Genomic DNA, 18,952 nt, shown 5'->3' on the forward strand with positions numbered 1-18,952 from the left:
AAGGGTGCAAACTACAGGGAATACAAGTTTACAAACCTCATAACCCTCCAGGAGAGAATGGCAAAAGAGACAAACAAATCTATACATCTAGCATACAATTGTCACAACTTACAACCTACAAGTGACAGTGCTGTTTAGACAAAGAAATAGAGATAAGTTAGAGACTTGGCAACCAGAAGTCATAGGCTTTAGGTTATTTATAGAAAATGCTCCGCAATGTATCCGTTCTGTTTTGTATGAGATCAGAGTTTTTTGTTAACGTAATAAAACAGATGTGTTTTACAAGGAATAGTTAATTTTCTGCTTTCCATATAGCTTGGTAAACAAAACTAAATTTGAAGAATGAAATTTTCTTTTTGTAACCAAAATTGAAATTAAATGGTATAGCTAATGTTTATTTCAATGTTGATTTAAAACGAGGTAAATAAAAAATGCATCAATAACAAGGACAATTAGGTTTTTTAAATTTTGAAATGATAAATTTTTACTTTTTGTTATATGGTTGGAAAGAGGGAGCTAAAATATAAGTAAAGAAAATACTGATGCAACTGCGACTCTGAAGAAACGTTGAGAGTGTCATTGAATTTTTAAGGTGGAAGAAGAGCCGCTAAAGTTGGGGGGGGGGGGCAGTTTACGTATTGGTAGGTTAAGAGTGGCACGGTTAGTTTTGTTAGTGATGAGAGATTGGTAGGACTAGACCGAGAAAAGAAGTAGAGCTTCATATAAGCACCAAAAACACTTACTAAGGGATAGAAAAATGCCAATTAAGGCTAAAATTGGCTTATTAGACATATTACAGGCCAATAGTTACTTATGGGGCAGACAAAAGCTGGAGATATGAGGAATTAAAAATCTATTAAGAGTAAAATAGTAAGAAGATTGTACTAATTGTTTGGAAAGAGAGACTGAGAGGTTAAGGGGGAGTAATATGGTGGATGGTGGAGGGAGAGGAACTGTGGATGCCTGGGAATAGCTGGAACCCACCTAGGCCAACTTTAGATCTTGAATTTTTGTACAGGGCCGTCTTGGATTCTTTAGAACGTGTGAGAATCAAAATTTCTAAAGGAAACCTATCAATTTTTAGTTTTGGTTTACCGAACAACATCAAACATCGGAAAAAAAAAACAGTAAACAGCATAAAAAACTGAATTTAGGCAGTTTCTAATATATATCATTATTGAAAAATTGTGATTATGATTGTAGTTAAATAGATTTTATTATTTTATTCACCAATGATTATAAAGTTTTAAGGATTTGTTATTCATGATTTATAATTAGTGTTTGCTAGCAAAGGCAATCAACTTCATTCCATATTTTATCTTTTACAACCAGATTTTATAACCTACATTAAAGCAAAACAAATCTTTTAGCCGGTTTCTTTATTGAGCACAATACAACACAAACACGTTGAAGCTGAAATTTAAACTGTGTAATTTAAACTATTCGGGGGTGACAACACTTACTTTGCTGATCATCATACAAGTTTAATATAAAGCATGAATGTCGAACAATGTGTATGAAGATTGCCTGATGACAACCACTTGCACAACTCAGAGCGCCAAAGGGGCGTGGTTATAAGAAGCAAAAGCCTATTAAATATTTTTCAATTTGTTCATGATCACAAAAACATTTCCGAATATGTAAGCTGTTCATAACATTCTGAAAAAGTCTAAGAAATAGTGGTCTCATCATTCTACCTCTTCTATTACTTAATGTTCATTCTAGAAATATCAAGGAACTTTGGGACAAATTAGTTCCCGGATCCACATCATGGGAATATTCTTAGCACAAAACCTTACAAGACGAACGTGACCTCTATAAGACAAATTTATCATAATCTTAACCTCCATAGTACGTAGTTTTCAAAACAAACAGAAGCTTGTCTCAACATGAAACTCCCACCCATCCCTCCTCCTTCCTCAGTCATTGTTTGGAGAAACTTTGGAACGAGGAGAAACCTCTATAAGAAGAATAACAGCAGCATTAAACCTCAATAAAACGACTCTCTTTATTAAGAATACCTCTATAGTACAAATTTTTCCCGTACTCCTTGAAATTCGTCTCATAGAGGTTCAGTTGTACAAATTTTAGATTTATTTACGAGAAAATAATTATTCATCCTATTATATGTTGACTTTTTCTTTGACCTTCTTCATTAGATCAATTCATTCGACTTTTGTGTGACCTTCATTAAAACAAACCAATTTCAACAAACAATCAAACGCTTGCAAACTTTCATGAACAAATTGAAAAACAGTGAAAGCATAAAATGGATGGGCATGACAAACAAAGAAGAGATGAGATGGTATGCACACAACGGAAAATTTAACCTGAAACAGCGACAAGTCCCCGCACTTACCCTGGCCTAGAACATAATTAATGCAAAAGATGTAGCGATCCCAACAGTGACAGAAGAGACAACTCATATGGTGGTTTGGTGGTAACCATTCAAGCGAGCTTTAGTTAAAACCATGGGAAATACTAAACAATAAATTAAAAGTAGGGCTAGCAGTCTGTGTGTGACAAGTAATAGGTTAGGCTTACAATATGGAACATTGGGTCAAATTTAATTGGCCAATCACTAATATCAAACTTTTTACTGTTCCTTTAAGTGTGATTTTAATAATAAACTTGGACATTTTAGTGACAATAACTGTGTTGTTTTAACAATACAAACAATGTTAGAACGCTTATTGCTGGAATACTATTTTTTCCAACCGGATGAAAACTGATATTTTTGTTAAAAAAGTTTTCCAATTGCTTTTGTTGTATATAGTTTGGCTTAGGTTAGGTAACCATACTTCATAGTAAACAGGATAATATCAGTGAGTAGCTAATGGAATCTGACCAAACGTTTATAATACCATGAAATAGCTGCTAATAACATAAAACGATTAAACACAATACATCATACTGATATTGTTTTACATTATAAAAAAGAGACGTAAATAAAGATATCTTGAGGAGATACAATTGTTGTACAGATTAATATTAGATGTAAAAAAATCACATAAAATTACTAGAACAGAGAATAAAAAGAATGTAACTTGGATGAAAAACAGATTAAAACGTTTATCTCACAAATTCCGTTACTAAAGGTGTTCATAATATGCTCAATTGAATAACAAAAACTATTAACATTGATGTGATAGAGTTAAAATTAATAAGTTTAGAAAATATCTACCACTGAAAGTTGTTGATTAAAAACCCTTGAATGTTGGTGCGCCTATGAGTTTAATTTGAAGCATTACCTCTTCCCCGTTTGACGTGTCAGTGGTTTTCTCCGGGTAGACTCCAGCCCTCAAAAAGGAAGCTTTCCAAGAGTCAACCTCATCCTGAGTCTCACAACTCAACTCCAATTGCTTGTAGTCCTGTAACAAATATGCATACATTAACATTGAGTTGCCACTTGGAATCTGCACACTTTGGTTGAAGCAATGAAAGTTGTTGTAAATTATATAAGGTTATCATCTTGACTTTCAAACAGACCCTCGACTGATGCTACACACACAAACAAACTGTGCTGCAATTAGTATCAATACAAAATAGTAATTCAAGAAGATTGAAAAACTCAATGTAAACCTACTTTTTAAGATAGTGAATATGGTGCTATATGAAGTGTTACACTCCATAACTGGTGGAGAGTATTGTACTCCATACACAAAATTTAGGTGGTGTTGGGGAAGAAATCTGTCTCCTCCTTTTCATCCTACCTTTTAAAACAATAGCTCAACAGCTGAGGTTTGCCAAAACCTCAATCAGCTGCAAAATATACATTAATGAAAAAAAAAGTAGTGTGGGAACTTCCCCTCAAACAGCCTACATTTTACGAACGGCCTATAAGTTTTGTGCATTGTGATGAAAAATGAAGTTCATAAGAGTTGTTCAAACTGCTTTACTGACCATATCTGGCAGCAGTAAAGACTTATCTAGCACACTCTGTATGCCGGTTTACTGAGCACTGTCTAAATATAGCTTTTAATGAAAGCAGAAATACCACCAAAAGCCAAGATAGGGCTGTACAAAGTACAATTGCATTTCCCCATGTTCTAAGTGTGTTTCTCATAAATTCTGAGCAAACTAGCCCTCATTGCTGATTGCCCATGAACTCTGCCAACACTACAGGAAGACTTGTTCAGGTTAATAAACTTACAAAAACATTCCAATGAAACAACGACTAGGAAATGAAAGATTACAATCATACCTTGTATACATTTCGACCTTCAGGGTTGAAAAGTGCAAATGTGTGCCGTCGGGACATGAATCCCTGTTCAACGTCACGCAACTTCAGTCCATCCAACGGAAGCATGTACTTCTTCTCTCTTTCCTGCAAGTAATTTACTCCATTATTTTTGTAAGTCTACAATGGTTTGCAGAGCAATTGTTTGTTTGAGTCCAAGTTTTTACCAAGGCAAATTTGGCCAATGGGTAGAAAAAGACAAAAGATAACAACATAAAACTGCCGCCGTAGGGGAAAAATCAATTTTGGTACTCTTTGTACCAAAATTAATAAATTTCATTCATTAAATAATGAACTTCTCTTGAATTGAAAATTTGTTATGTGTTTGGCACTCACAAACAATGGACAAACGCATTAGATTTAGCTTTACGAAGGTGAGATCTTTTGTTTATTTTAAGATTAATTTTTAGACAGCTTAAGTACATTGTGACATTTCACAACTTTGATTATCTTTGGTGGCTGGATAACAAAAGCCATACAGCAAAAAAAAAAAAAAAAAAAAAAAAAAAAAACATTGAGAAGAGTAGGACACCATTTTTTTATCTTTACAAATATTACCAACACTTAAGAGTCTTAGAGTAAGTATGGTGTTTGGATTCAAATCTGATGTCATTGTTAATTGATGGTTGATGAAGGTCAACGTTAGACAAGACCAGGGTGGACAGGTCCCTTAAAAAAACGTTTCAAAAAATGCCAAATGGTATAGATAAAACACAGAAACGCAAACAAAACTAATCAAAAGAAGTTCTATCCCAAATCACCTCTTCGTCTTTGAACCAAGAGATGTTCTCGGAGGTGAGAACGAACCAGTAGTCCCGAGAGCCTCCCTTCATGATCCCAAGGTTGTGGATGCACATCCACCCCTTGCGGATCACTTGGTTGCCGAGCTTGCGGCCGGCCTTGGCGGTGTTGTCCGTCTGGTTCTGAGCACTGAAACAAACAACCGTGTCACCACGCACGCTAAACAAGTCTACATTAGGACGAAGCTTAGTGAGTGAGCGAGGAGAGGAGGAACAAAACACAAAAATAGTAAATTAAACTTACTATGTAAAAAAATTAAAGACTATTCAATCAAATTAATTTGTGGAAAATGTGTGTAATCTTTAATCGTCTAATCAGGTGTGTTACTCGACTTGAACAACCTAACTGTAGTCTGGTGAAAATGATGTAGCAACACATAAAATGAAATTAATGCATTTCATTTGAAATCATAATCTAGCAATCCTCATAACCTCAACACAATTGGAAAGAAACTGTTTTGAAATGTGCAAGTCACATAATGCCTGATACCATCAAACTAGCTTCATAATGTTTAAACCCAATTTTAGAAAAGTGTAACAATGTCCAAAACAATTAGGAAGTCTAATTCTGTTCAACAGTACAGCCTGTAAAACAAAAATAAATTAAATAATCTCAAAGAAAACTGCGTATTATTGTCCAAAACAAGCATTTAAGGAAATTCCCTTAACATATTATACCGTAGACATTCAACATGTATTATTTAGTGACTCGTGAATAATGGATATGAAGTTTAGTTAAATCATTATTCAAAGGCAGAATTCTACGGTTAAGAAATGTTTACTCTGGACTTGTCTTGAAATCGTATCTTTGCACAATGCACATCTAGTAAATATTTTAGCTACGCTTGTCCTTTGAAAATATTGCAATTTTATAAAACTGATGATTGGGTTTTCTACTATGAATTTGACTCTTTGGGGTATTTTTTAATTTGTGTTATTTGGTATATAGTTGGAAACAAAAGACGTGGACATTTTGAGAGTCCTTAATTCAGTTTTGGCCAGAAAAAATAGACCAATTGACACCAGCTTGATTTGCAAAACAATTTCCAACAACAAAGTTATTAGACATTATGTGACTTAAACATTATGAAATTGACTCATAATGTGGCGGAAATAGCTTCATTCGCATGGTTTCAAATACTTAACAGAATCAATTTCAAAGAAATGTAATTATCAACAAAACAGGGTCTTAATAGATTGTTTAAGGCAGTAAAATAACTAATATCTATTTTAATCATGACAGAAGCCCATACATCAATATTATGGTTGAAATTTATTAAACACTACATGACTGCGTGTTCAGTTCAACTATAAGCATACTAAGGTATTTCAAACTAACCAAATAAGTATAACAATTCTTATCTGTGAATACATTAAATTTTGCAATTCAAATAAGTGAGGATTGTTAACATATCACTTTAAAGAGTAAAAACAACAAACCTTTCCACAGGTTTTTACTTATTAAACAACTTTCACTATCTGATAAAATATATTAGTATAGTATGTACAAAGAGATATCAAATATTGAAAGAAAATAGAAACAGAGAACAAATAAAAAAACTGTAATGAAGCCATACAATTGATGCTGTTTTTAACATGCATTTATTCACCCTCAAGGTTTTCTATTGGCAATTATTTTAACCCGGATATTTGTTTGAAAGTTGCACTCAATTAAAATAAAAACTTTACATAACATTTTGCTGTAATGTAAAATTACGTATTTAGTTGCGTAAAAGGAAGGAATAAACTATATAAATAGAGTTGGTCACTAAAATAACTCTAAGATAACAGTTTATTATTGCATAGGGGTGTCCAAAGGGTGGGACAGTGGCGCACTTGCACCAAAGGATTTTTTTGCCATTGATGATTTAAAGTTCTAATAAGTGGTTTTGTTATGATTAATACATTCTATCAACACTTATTGTTATTATATATTTTTTATTCATAATTGTTAACATTTGTTCATTGTCTTCGCAATCACAACGGACGCTCTTAATTCTGTAGCAATCATGAGAAGCGATGATGATAGATATTGCTATGATCACAAGAGACAGTGATGATGTCTTCATGACCGGGATTAATTTTGAGATATTACCGCAACCACGGGAGGTGATGATGATAGAGATATTGCCACAATCAGGGAGGCGGTGATGATAGAGATATTGCCGCGATCAGGGAGGCGGTGATGATAGAGATATTGCCGCGATCACTAGAAGCGGTGATTATGTCTTCACGACCAAGGGATCGTTAAGATATTGCCACAAACACAGGAGACGGTGATGTCTTAACAGTAATGGAAGTGAGAGATGTTGCCAATTTTGTCTCAATCACAGGAGATGATGAACTTTTGACACGATAGCGGGAGATGATCTAAATAGGGCCTTGATCAGGAATTATTGTCATGACAACATTATGATGCTGGTGATTGACCGCAATCTCAGAGAAGACACACAGAGAAATATAATTCTATTTTCTCTGTCCCTAAGCGGCTACCAGGTCTTGCGTTTCTCTGTGGAATATTTCATCATTATTGGTTTGGGTGGAGAGACCCTTCCCAATTAATTTTCTTTAATAAGCATATAATTTTGTTAACTCCAAAATTACCAAACATTGTGAATACTTCATGGCCCCAATAATTTTGTGTAGGAACATTTTGCATGACAGCTGTATTTTTTGTTACTTAAGTAATTTTTTTAAATATTGGTTTCTGTGTGGGAAGGGGGCAAAGTTAGAAGGGTGTGAAGAGGCAGTATGAAATGGGGGGGGGGGCACTTCTGAAATTGCATATATAATGGGTACAATTTGATAAGAAGACATCATAACTTTCATCCTAAAGGACTAATAACTTTCTTGAGAGTCAATTTTTGTGCCCTAAAGCCTGAGTGTTTATTAATCTACACTACACCTGTTTATTTAATACAGACAGTAAATAATTTGACCCTGAATAAGTATACATTTTAACATCATGCACAGTTAATTTTATTAAATGTCCAACAATTATTTAACGACCCACACTTATATTTTCATGATGAATGGACAATGTTTAATGCTAATATAAAACAGTTCAAAAGACAACTATACCTATTATCCCAGTATAACATTACAAGAAGAATTAACAGTAAGATTGAGTTACTAAGACATCAAGAGGACAACACTACCCCATAGACTCGAGACTAGGAGAAAGAAACAGAGGGAAGTACCGTACTCATCTAAGACACCAACCAGATAAATCACTAACTTGTGCATCTACTTCGATTTTTTTCCAATCCTCCTTTAAAAAAAAAGTATGAATACCATTCATATTTAATACTTATGAAGATAATAATAACACTTAAACAATGAACATCTTGTAGATTTGATTGTTTATATTTTATTTGAGTTAAATGTCTGTGTAAATTGCCATATTAGCTTGTAGAACTACTAAATCGATTAGTTTAAAATTGAGAACCTATCATTTTGCCATCAAATTCCAACACCTAGGATTTAGAATCACAACATTCCTATGCAACTGAAATGACCGGCTTGTTAAATAAAATGAAAAATGTAAACAAAAAGAACGTTAAAAGGATAAAATGGCTGGAATGTGTGTACGTACCTTAGGTCCGTTACTTAAGGAGCTGTAATAGACAAGTACAGTGTACGTTTGATAAAGGAGTGGCGAGTGGCACAAAACACGGAGGAATTAAGCATTCAATAATCATTAGTACGTTAGTGCAACTCCTGGCTTACCTATTTTGGCCGAAAGGATCAGCGACCCTGCAAACAGATGTATGGTTAATTTACAGTCCGCTTCGGCCGACGTGTGCCACTATTGGTCGCCATATTTGGGGAAATCAATCAAAAGCTGCTTCGGTTGGTTAGACCAAAGCCTATCGGATTGAGAAATACAATTTACAAGCATGGCAAATCTCTCCAATTCAGCTCCCTGACCTTGGTAAACAATGTTAGTTTGGGGAATGAGAAACAAAATATGAAGAAGAAACCAACAAAAGAACATAAAAACATCCAAAGGTAGGCAAAACAGAAAATTGAAAAATAAAAATTGAGATGAATTGTGTAGAAATTTGATATAGAGATAAAATGAAAATGCAGGGGCAGAAATTAAACAGAAAAACTTCCAACAAAAAAAAAGAAAATATCCAGTTAACGAGGAGGTGCTATTGAAATAGTTTAGTAGTATTGAGACTGCAATTGTAAAGCAGTCCTTGCTTGTTTTATAGGGTATTTATTTACTCCTATGTAAAAGAACAATAATTGTTCATTCTTTGCTTGGTTCCAATGAAACCTCCAATGAAAATTTCATTGATCTAAATTAATGAAAAAAGTTTAACATCATCAAACTTTCATTAATTCTTGGGTAGGCCTACATTGAATCATTCAAAACACAAAAATAACAAATTGTCACATTTTATATAAACAATTTTTTCTCAGGCATTGGTTGTTATTAAGACATTAATATATAAAGCAATGTATTTACCCAAGAATTAGTGATAGTTTCAATATGTATTACCAATTTCTTAAACCAATACATAAAATTGGACAAGAAATACTATTGATCAAAGCAATCAGATAAGTAAATACCAATCTTTAAATATAATTTGAGATTTAAATAGCTTTATATTCAGTTGTCAAACAACTGGCCTAAATCAACTGCTGTAGGGTTTGTGTATTTCATTATTAAATACCTTTTTTCACAAATTCAATTTTCAAATACAGAAAACTTCAAACAAACCATATCCAGCAAAGTCTAAAACCTCCAGGAGTTGACAATGATATTTATTATTTTTTAATGTTAAAAATTAAACTGTTAAAAAGTCTTTGGGACATACATACAACAAGAGTTTAAAAAATACACTCCCGTTATTGAAATTGTAAAATATAAAATTATAAAAATAACATCAGATATGTGACAAAATGTCTAACAATAGATTTTGTAAATGGAAAAGCTGCATCCCATACTTCAACCCAATTTTAGGTTTATTGTATAAATTAGCAAGAAATAACCCTAGGCTATAGAAGACAGGAAAAACGCAAAAGCTCACTATATTGTGTTTAAAAATAGAAGTATTCTATCTATTGTTGTTTAGTCTCAAACACAATCAATGTTCATTAAGTACTATCATGAGGACAATGAATTCTTGAGGACCTAAAATCAGATTGTTAGAAAATGACAATATCGTTAAAAGAAAATACCCCCGCCGCAGCAAACCTGCAGACTAAGCGAATTTCCATTTGCCTGATTGGATTTAGACTAAAATGTCTCCTTAAAAATATCACATTTATTCCCTATTTAAATAGAATCAGTTTAACACATACTTAGGTTTGCTGCAACAGGGAGGGTAAAATTTTTTTTTATGTAGGCCTAAAATGTTAATAGTTGGTAAGAAATAAAAACATTTTCCAAATTTGGGCAAAATATGTTAATAAACAAGCACACTACAACGGTTTACTTATTCTCCATAAGAATAACATGGGAATTTTAAATTAACAATTTTTTGGAATTTTCTCCGTAACCATTAGGCGCATTATAACGCTTCAATATACTAAATTATTTGTTTTTTTAAGCTCTACAAAATAGTTTGGAAAGAAATTTCAAAATTTTATGTTTTTTGGGTCAAAAATAGGGAAAACCCATTTTTACCCCATAAAAGCCCCCATAAACCCCTGTTCCCATGGTCCGATCATGCTGGTTCGCGAACTCGTTCGAACAAACGTAGGTTTACACGTTTGTACCAAATTTCATCAAAATCGGATCATTTTTGCTCGAGTTATCGCGCTAACGGACACATATATATATAAATATATATATATATATGAATTTGAACGGATGGTGTTTTTGGCCTCTAGGGACCTCAAAACGAAAAAAAAAATCGGTTCCGGGTCCAGGTCTTACCATGAGTACTACGGTAATAGCTTATTCCCTATATGGGAAATTCGCTAAAAGTATACGATTAAATAAAATATTTGTGTTCTTTGTTTTTTTAAAACCTTAATTTAAAAGTTATTAAAAAGATTAAATATTATTTAGCATCTAACTGCACTTATAAACTTTGAAATGCCCTTATGAGGTTTAAGAATCTACACCGATTTACATGATGTTTTATCTCATCTGTACATAATGTATAAATGATGTCTACTTTGAATGTACCTGTAGGCTACAAATACTATGTAAGTAGGGTTTAGTCTTTAAGTTTATAATCCTTCTTCTCTTCTTTTACACATTTATAAGTCAAAGGCGGATCTGAGGAAGGACCAAAATTCAAAATACAGAACATATCTTACATATTGGGCAAGAATGACCAATCTATACATTACAAATTTAAACTGTAAATAGAGTAAAACTCTCAGAGTCCTTAAACTTTAGAACAAATTACACTTCTCAATGATATACACCAGATTGTATTTACATACCAACTCGAGCTTCTGTGTGAATGAAAAAAATTGTGCCTTTTAGAGAACCTTACGATTGTTGAATTACTGTAACAAACCAAAACAAATTCTGTACAGAAATATATGTCTGGAATTTTGGTAACATTCTTGAACAGTTGAGAGGCATGCTCAAGCACCCTTTCCCAAACTTGCTCTGTGAATGATACCCGTGCAGTGATCGGCTAAAGATCCTATATCTCTTAGCATTGTGTGATGCATAACAATAGAGGAAAATACTTTAAGTTTATGATTAAAAGCTTTCAAATAGAATTTTTTTAGCGGCAACAGGCGTTGAACTTTGTAACAATAGCTTTACCGGTGCAACAAGGTTGTACAGTTAGTCATTTGAAACTACTTTACGCTGGAAAAATATTAATATTTTACAAAATGTCTGTTCATTATTTGCGTCAAATGTCGAAGGTATAAAATAGGTAGAATTAGAGAAATCATGAGAAAAAAATGTACCTAACAAGTGTGGTTTTCTCCTTTTTTCAAAGATACCAATATTTAATTTACTAAGATCCACCAAAAGCTCCGAAGGCAAAGTTATAGACTGATTTCGGTACAGTTTAAGATTACAACCTGGTTGGTGACGGTTTTTATGTGAATAATGGTGTGGATTAAAAACCAAATCAATCTACTTTCATACAGAGTGGGCCCCCAGAAAGACTGCAAAGTTTCACTGGTCAAAATGAGTTTAGTGTCAAACTTTTTGTTTTGTTTTGAAGCTTTTGTCACAAAGTTCAAGCATCAAATTGATTCAGCCCTGGTCTACTTTAGATTTATGACAAGGGGAAAACAAAACTAACATGCTAGGTTTGTTTGGGATGAAGATTTTTTAGGAACAAGCATGGGTGCTTCTATACTGTTGATGTGACAGATTTAGATTTTATGTGGTTTGTGTGCATATTGTTACTAAAGGTTAGCCCAATTATTTTAACTTTACTAGATTTTATAAAAACAAATTTAATTTAATTTATTTAGCCTAGGTGAATTATTTATTTTTATGTCTGTGATAGAAAAACAGCTCTTGCCAGCCCTTTGTGCTTCTTTAATTGAGGTATTTCTCATTTAATTTGAAAAACAAAACATTAGTGGAAATAGCAGAAGTGACAAAAAAGCCAAGACGAGACTGATTGCATTTTAGTGATTTGCAGTAAAACCCTAACTAACTATGTCTGGATAAGCTGTGTTTGATCATGTCATGGGAAATGTGGATCATATAAAATTATTTCATAAAGAAGAAAACTATCCTTAGACTAATCCTGCTACCTCTGGCTGTTTTTGTTTTATGTTTATATACAAATAGGTATAACTAAAAGTTAAGTGTAAGTTTCATTCTTAAGGTTGGCGTTTAAGTAGAGATGTGCGAGCAGCTCTATTTTAAAGCTGAGCCAGGCCTTCAAGCTGGAGAAATAAAACGGAAAGTCAGCAAATTTAGCTCGAGCCAAGCTTATTGCGGTCCCAGAATGCATCTGTGCAAAATTCACTATTTTGCTGTGACTACAAGAGTTTTTCTGATTGCATGAGACAATGATTTTTTTCATGACTGCAGGATCTGTCCAGGATTTGATTGGGAAAGTGAAGTCATGTTTCTGTGGGAGATATTGAATATTTTTATCTGCAATTGCAGGAGACTTGTGATTTCTACATAGCCGTGGAAGATGTTCAGGTATTTGCCTGCAATTGGGAAAGAGGATGATGATGATGTTTCCGTGAACGCTGGGATAAATAATAGTATGTTTCAGCAAACACAGGAGACAGTTATTATATCCAAACTACCACAGGAAATTATGTATGACGATATTACCTTGATTACATCATGACATTGTAATAATGCACATTACAATAAATTGATCATTAGGCCTACTAAATTTAATATTAACTGTCTGAATACATTACAACATTAGATAGCATATTGCAAATATTTCTGACGAATGAATACATATTATACGACATTACGTCAAATGTCGGCAAACTTGTATTATAAAAATGCTTGGTTCGAAAAAAGTTTGAGGCTTGCGTTTTTCCAAAGGCTTGACTAGGGCTTGGCTTGAAAAATTGTAGGGTTGCACTCCTCTACCCTATCAAAAATGTTTAAGGCTCATAATTAATTGTTTCAAATATTTTTTTAGATAAGAGTAATACAAGTGTTTTGTGAAATTCATGCATGTATAACCTTAGTTGTGAATTTAAACACTTGCTTGTCAATGAATGGTGTGGTTAAAAATATATTGTGTCATTGTGTAAAAAGAAAAAGCATACCAGATTTTTTATTTTATGTTTAAAAAAAACTCTAAGTGAAATAAATGTTACAGGCACCACAGATGCACACAATAAAATGATCAAATGTAAATAAGACATAATTAAAACTTATAAATAAAAAAGTAATAAGATAGCTGTAATTAGACTATAAAAAAATAATCATTGTTAATTAAGAAAAAAGAGGAAATTAGTTATTGAAATTTAAGTTTACATATTTTGTCTTCATTGAATATTCAATGGAAATTATTTTGTATACTGATGTATGATAACAGTAGTGAAGTTAAGTTATAATATTTTAAAAGTTAACATGTATACTAAATACGTAGTGGCATACACATAATTTGAAGACAATTCTTATTCTCTTTAAGACGTACCTAAGTCACAACAACCTTTTTTTATAGCCACTACATTTTTTTTACTGAATTTTGAAAAAAATATTTTGAAAACAGTTTCTTCAAGTTCTGAAAAGAATGTTCTTCATTCAACACTAACTCTTATTCTTCAAAATGGAGCACCAAAACTCAAACTGAAATACAACTATAATAACTATTAATAATGCAAAAAAAAAATCTATAGGAGCTGTTGGTAAATAAATAGTGATGTGTTGTTTTGAAAGTACTCTTTCTACGGAGTGTTATTTTCAAACTATAAGGGCACAGCCCAAGTAGGTTAGGCAATAAAAGGCAAAAATCTACACCCAACCTAGTATTTAAAACTAAAAAATTAAAAACAAAACCATGCATAAAAAACTAAGGAAGGGAACATTAAACTACAGAAAAACTCAAGGAATTTATAGATTTGCATTTTCCAGTGTAATTTTCTGGACGATGCCAAAGATTTTGTATCCAATTTGATAGCATTTTTTACGTAGAGCATCACTGTGTAGAATTTGCATGGTATTTTCCAGAGCTTTTATCGAAGACACAAATGTTTTCTGCACAGTTTTGTATTGGTTTGCCACAACCTGTGTGGAAGTGTAAAGTTACTGACTTGGCAAAACCGATGAAGTCCTCGTGGTTGGTGTTCATATACGCCAGCTCACAGTCCACCAACATGGCCAGCTGCTCTTTGCACATCTGCTCTCGCTGACGAATGTACGTTGTGATGATCCTCTCCGCCTCCTCACGCAAACGTGGATATCGATTCATCTACACACACAGAAGATACGTGAGAAGCGGTAAAGATAACCTCAGTCACAAATCTTGAATTGATATTTTGAACACCAGAGATTCATTCATTGGTTTAGTTCTGACTTCTTCTACCATGATTTTCATCAAGTCCTTATAAAACAAGGAGAGGTAAAGTGAGAACTTAGCATCTCAAAGTAAGTAATATCGACTAGAACAAAAAAAAATCTTAATTTCTAACACCACAAATGTGATACGGTATTATTATTATAAAATAAAATGATAAACTTATCAAAATTTTTTATTGAGAATATAATAACTCAAAACAATAAAGATTGACAGGAACAAACCAACGCCTAGGACTCAACTTCTGAATCACAGGTAAAAAATTGTCTGAGAAGCAAAATATAAAACTGTTCATAGTGAGGCAGGCACAAAACTTTTCAGATTTACGTTTTTTCAATTTCTCCTGAAGTCAAATATTTAAGGCCCCTACTTTAAAAAGTTGTAGTAGTTTTAAATAAGTAAACTGTATACTTACTTTTTCTGTACATATCCGAACAACGTTTGACAATTCTAAAACCACTAGATCTACACATTTTAAGCAGGGTTCTTTGAGCCTATTGATCTGCTTTTTGACTATTGCTTCAAAAGCCATGTCCGGAGTGAAAAGACCGACTCTGATACCTAAAAAAGACAGATTAATTGTAATAACACCAAGAGATTTTGAAAACTTGAGGTGAATGCAAAACCCTCTTATACACAGCTGTCTAGTTGAGTGCTTTTTACCTTTGTCCATATCGCAATAAATGTTGGTGGTTTTAATAGTCATCACAGCCAATAAAGCTACGCAATACACAAATGCAATAACATGAACTTTGCTATCACAACACGTTGTCTATGATTAAAAGATGCGAGCACTTTTTATTCAACTATGTAATCTCCTGATTTGTGTTTTCCTCTTGATCGGTTATTCAACTTTAATATTGGTAAAGAAAGTTTTAGCTTCCTCCCCACACTCCCAGCAAAGGTTCTTGCTGTAAATGTATCTAAGAAGGATTAAATAGAAGCATAATCAGCGGTTATGTGTCAAAAATGAAGTTTCTGGACTGACAAACTAGAAATAGTAGGTAATACTTGGTAACTAAGGATTATAATGGGGATTTTTACAGCTTTTTACAATTCAAATTTACTTACAAGTGCATGATTAATATTGGTGCTGAGGATTAATATCTGTAAACAATCACCAAAATATCTACTAGTTTAACTCACCGTGAATATTTCTAATGGCAAAAGCTATTTCTCGTCGCAGCTCCTTCTCGTCAAATTCCATTTTCACCAGTTCAAACGGGAATCGTTCGTGGAACAACCGATTGATCTTGGCCCCCCCGGACAGTTCCATAGTGTTGATTTGTGCTGACCCTGATCCTTCTATGGTTCTCTCAAAGTCTGACTGCAGCTGTTGAATCATCCTGTCAACATTCAGTTCAATTTTAGCAGATCTTTGTTAAAGCGGCACCTAACGAATTCGAGATTCGATGAATCTACTGGATTCGAGAATCAAATGTAAAATTTAATATTTAGTTACACTTGCTATTTGCCAGTCAACCACAATCTGGGGGTTAGTCAAATCTGAATTTTTTAATCCTCGATCTGAGATTTATTTTTATTTTAATTTGTTTGTGGCCTTTAAGAAAATTATTGGGACAGAAATCAATGTTACTGAAATTGGGGGAAATGATCATTATGTCGCCATGATTTTGAGATGGTTGTTGAATAAGAATAAGAATCCTTTATTGTCATTAGACACAGTTGTGCAATAGACATTGTCAAAGAAAACTATAAAATAAAAAATGTAACAGAGTCATGAACATTAACACAGTAGGGTAGACAGTAGGGTTGTCACAATCACAGGAGATAATAATAAGATAATTGCAATTTTGGGGTAAACACTTTAGAAAATCCATTATATGTTTTATATTGAATCAAAATAAAGTAAATAAGGATGAGAATAATATTTCAGAGAAGATGTCTTTTAAGAAGATTGACTTAAATTTTACTTAAAAAAATGAAAATTTAAGGACTTGTTTAGGCTGCACAGTTGCTGAATTTTGAAACAAAATTATAATAAAAATAAATATCTACTTTCGAATAACAACCAAAACTGATTCAATTACATGATTCACAATTAATTAGATTCAGAATAAAGCAATTCATCACTAAAATAGTATTCAAACAAAACCACATTTTCTAAGGCTTTATATCTCTTTATGCAACAAAATGTCCAATAGAAGTTTTTAATTAAAAACAAATACAAGCAAACTTAAGAAACACTGTTAGGAAAACCAAATTATTTTAAAAGAAACAGCTTTCTTGGGTTGTTAAGCAGTTAAATTTTTACTGGACTAGTTTGATCTTTTTCAAAGAAAAATTTTGAATGTCATGTTTTTTAGTTCATGCACAAAAATAAAATTCCCAAACGTCATTACAGTGGACTAATAAATTATATTGGCATTTTAATTTTAAAATGATGACTACCAGTTGAATGGTATATGAATCTATGATTTTAAATTAAATTGAATCAATTAGGCCTACTATTTCTGTAATCCCATGGGAAAATAAGTGATTTCTGTGACTTTATTACAATTAGACAACCTGGATTAAAACAATTGGCCAAACTTGAAAATTTGAACCTAGCTGGTTACGGGACAATGTTAGTTTTCTCTGCTCAACATTGGACATACCAAAACAAGTTCAGATGCTTCTCTATACCCATTTTCTGCACTCTGTATCAATAAATGAAGCAGAATGTAAACGTATAGTAAATTAATCTACCATCCTATGAAATATAACAATAGCTATGTTTGAATTAACAACAAAAAAATTAATTAGCCTAACCTAAACATAATGGTCCACAAAAAACTGGAATGACATTTTTAATTTCTTTGTGTAGAAGGGTCTTTAAACCTTGCATTAGCCTGTCCACATGGGCCTTAAAGGCCAGTGCATGGAATGTATCAAGTAAAGCATTACGCTAACTGATTGAGCCACTGATTCATTGAATTAAGATTTTAAAATTGTCATAATTAAAACCTACTGAGGTTTAAGTGGCCACATAGGTAAGTTATAATTAACAATCATACACTGTCCAGTTACAATGAAAATACAGTGTTTTGCTAAAATTAAAAAATTAAATAATTAGTCTAAAATGAATAACAATAATAGAAAACAAGTTGTGTAGAAATTGCTCACACATGCAATTGCATCCGTAAATCCCCACGGGGGCATGGATGAAATTAAAGAAATAACATGTTGTTTTTAAATAAAAAGCTATTTCTAATTCTTCCAGTTTTGTAAAAGACAGTTAGGTAATACGGAAGTATTTATTTAGTTAAAGTACTTACTGTAGCATTGCCTTGGTTTTGATAGAAGGATCGTCTGGCCTAAAATGTTTAAACTGGTCTACATCTTTCTCCAGGGCCAGATATTGTTTCTGGAAAAATATATCCATTTGTTACTAAACAGAAAACACTAACTGAGCAACTTAAAAATACTAAGAAATGAACTTTTTTAGTAAATTACAACGGCATCCTCAGTGGCTAGGCTGCATATCTGAGGATCCACGAAGTTCGATAGGTAAGATAAAGACTAAGAAGTGACGTTGTTATCGGTGTGTGTGAATACCTCCAACGCCGCAAAGTATTAAAAATCTCCTTCAACAACCATTAAAAATCCACAAAGTCTAAAATTGATAATTATTTATAAAAAAATCAGTAAAACAATAAAAAAAACTTATATTGGTTTCACAAACAAAGGATTAAATGTAGGCCTACTTAATGTAGTAATTTATTATTTAAGTTCGTCACATTTGTATACCTGCAGCTTGTCCCTGAGACCAGGCAGTGTGTCTCGGATGTGGTTGGTCAGCTGTTGGTTGAGGACCCTCTGTAAGTACGGAGTTCCCAATCTGTCAGCCATGTGTCTGTATGAAGGGTGGCTGCAAAACAGAAACTTGCATAAAAATAACACATGTAACAAAAAGGAGTCTACTGGGATTGTTTAACATCTTGGTTTGCCGTGCAATTAATAAT

The 18,952-nt window shown here is 32.9% G+C and overlaps 1 protein-coding gene across 7 annotated transcripts in view; it reads right to left on the reverse strand.

The window, feature by feature from the left end:
* The window catches only part of LOC128992183 (dynamin), a 46,426-nt gene that overhangs the window by 15,964 nt on the left and 11,510 nt on the right, over positions 1–18,952 (reverse strand). For 5 of the 7 annotated variants that reach the window (XM_054415642.1, XM_054415636.1, XM_054415637.1 and 2 more), the window contains exons 6-14: positions 18,738–18,858; positions 18,266–18,354; positions 16,134–16,333; positions 15,403–15,548; positions 14,725–14,882; positions 8,770–8,796; positions 5,002–5,170; positions 4,205–4,327; positions 3,252–3,371 (exon numbers count right to left, since the gene is read on the reverse strand). In XM_054415642.1, coding sequence (XP_054271617.1) covers positions 3,252–3,371; positions 4,205–4,327; positions 5,002–5,170; positions 8,770–8,796; positions 14,725–14,882; positions 15,403–15,548; positions 16,134–16,333; positions 18,266–18,354; positions 18,738–18,858 — 1,153 coding nt within the window. The remainder of the gene's footprint in view (positions 1–3,251; positions 3,372–4,204; positions 4,328–5,001; positions 5,171–8,769; positions 8,797–14,724; positions 14,883–15,402; positions 15,549–16,133; positions 16,334–18,265; positions 18,355–18,737; positions 18,859–18,952) is intronic. The other 2 variants (XM_054415639.1, XM_054415640.1) reach the window with 1 other exon arrangement.

The sequence above is a fragment of the Macrosteles quadrilineatus genome, unplaced genomic scaffold (assembly GCF_028750875.1).
Source record: "Macrosteles quadrilineatus isolate MER2022 unplaced genomic scaffold, UCM_ALF_1.0 Scaffold_4__1_contigs__length_99947679, whole genome shotgun sequence".
Lineage (NCBI taxonomy): Eukaryota > Metazoa > Arthropoda > Insecta > Hemiptera > Cicadellidae > Macrosteles > Macrosteles quadrilineatus.